Below are 1,962 nucleotides of genomic sequence, written 5' to 3'. Positions count from 1 at the left end.
ATCACCAAATTTGGTGATGTTATTTATTTATTTATTTATTATTATTATATTATATAATTAAATATAAATATAAAAATAAATATAAAATAATATATGTTATTATATTTAAAAATAAATTAAATATATATTATTAAATATCATAAATAAAAATAAATTTATAATTATTAATTTTTTTCTCATTATTTATAGTACTATTAATTATTTATTATAAATATAAATTAAATGTATATAATACCATATTTTAATTTTATTTTGCATATTTACAATGATTTAATTTATTATAAATTTTATTTATAATATATTTAATATATTTTAATTATAATTATATTTATACATTATTTAATTAATTTAAAAATATATATAATAAAATATTTAAAAATTTAATATGCATAAATGAATTATCATAAATGAAATATAAATTTGAAAAATCAACTTATTAAATATAAATGAAATATCAATTTTAAATATAATAATTATCATAAATTAATTTATTAATTAAAATGTAGGTCGATAATTAAATTATGAATAAATGAATAAGAATAAATAGAATATTCTAAAGAATATTCATTTTGCGGTAAAATTGTGGAATAGGTTGGAATTTCAATAGTATTTAGCGATAAGGATGGCAAGGTTGGATGGGACTTCCACATCCCCCATGTCCATTGAGGTACTTAGATCTCATTCGAAGCGATCACACTGTTACTTTTACCTTCCTTTCCTCTTCTCATTTTCTTTTCTACTTGTTTGCAGAAAGACATTGAGAAGGCACTTGGCAGCCAACACAATGAGTAAGAATATCCTTGGAAAGAAGTAAGAAACATATTGCCTGAGACTTTAAACCCTAGTTTCTTGAATACATCATGTGTTTTCTTGTATATCTTTTTTGTTAATATTTTCTGTTTATTGTATGTAGATATTTCATAGTGTGTTGTACACACTAGCTGTCCATGTTGATGGTCTTGGATCATCCTTTTTGTTTTTAAAAAAAAAAATAGTTTTCCTTCTCTTTGCCTGCTAATTAGGAGATTGCCTGCTAAGCGTATTCTTGCACTTTTATCTTTCCATATATATGTTTTGAATTCTGATGGAATAAATATTTTGCACATTTGATTGTACAACTGAATTTTTTAACATTATTGGGCAAAAATCAAAAGCGTTCATCATTTGCAAAACTATCATATGGGCACAATCCATTTAATGTGAATTGTCTAAAATACCTTTATGTTATTTATATAGAAGTTCGTTGTTAGTTTTTACATATTATAGAAGTTAGATGTTAAGTTCTACGCTCTTACATTATTGATCATTCAGTTGTGTAGAAGTTAGCAATTAATTTTTATATGTGGTAGAAGTTATTAATTTTGATGATAGTAATTTTATATCATTTTGATTTTGCTTCTTTAAATGATAATTTAATTAACATAATTTAAGTGATGAGAATTTTATAATATTTATTATATTTTCAATGAACATTATTTGATTAATCGTATAAAAGTTAGTCATAGCTTTTACAACGATGATTTTATTTTTTTGAGTGATAATATAATTAAAATAATATTTTAACAAATAAAATAAATAAGATATTCATTATATTTCAAATGAATATAATTTAATTATGATGTAGAAATTAATATATAACTTTTATAACATAGCAGTTGCTTGTTAGCTTCTAGGATAACTTAGATAGTTCATATTAGATGCGACGTTCATATGATTTTAATTGAAAAATTAAATGGCATCTTGTTTTTTTTACCCAATATTATTTATTTTCAATGAAAATCCTTTTTTTTTCTTCTTTTTTTCAATTGCAGGAGTAATCATTTTTCATTTATTTTAGTTTTAAAGAATGTATATATGGTATGAATGAGTCGAAGTAGGTTGGTCAGGATGATTCGGATTCGATCGGTTTGGCTAACCGATTGAGGTTGAATCAACTAGGTTGAATTGGGTGGACTGATTAAG

At 22.2% G+C, this 1,962-nt stretch overlaps 1 protein-coding gene across 1 annotated transcript in view; it reads left to right on the top strand.

Annotated features, from left to right (window-relative positions):
- Positions 1 to 814, top strand: part of LOC141834535 (SUMO-activating enzyme subunit 2-like) — a 5,592-nt gene extending 4,778 nt beyond the window's left edge. The window contains 1 exon segment of the mRNA XM_074721854.1: positions 751 to 814. Within this exon segment, the coding sequence (XP_074577955.1) occupies positions 751 to 814 (64 nt within the window).
- Positions 815 to 1,962: the final 1,148 nt, after the last annotated feature.

The sequence above is a fragment of the Curcuma longa genome, chromosome 9, assembly GCF_044706935.1.
Source record: "Curcuma longa cultivar G26 ecotype Majalengka, Jawa Barat chromosome 9, ITB_CL_G26_1.1, whole genome shotgun sequence".
NCBI lineage: Eukaryota > Viridiplantae > Streptophyta > Magnoliopsida > Zingiberales > Zingiberaceae > Curcuma > Curcuma longa.
The sequence above is the reverse complement of the archived record's forward strand: the minus strand, read 5'-3'. Positions and strand labels throughout refer to the sequence as shown.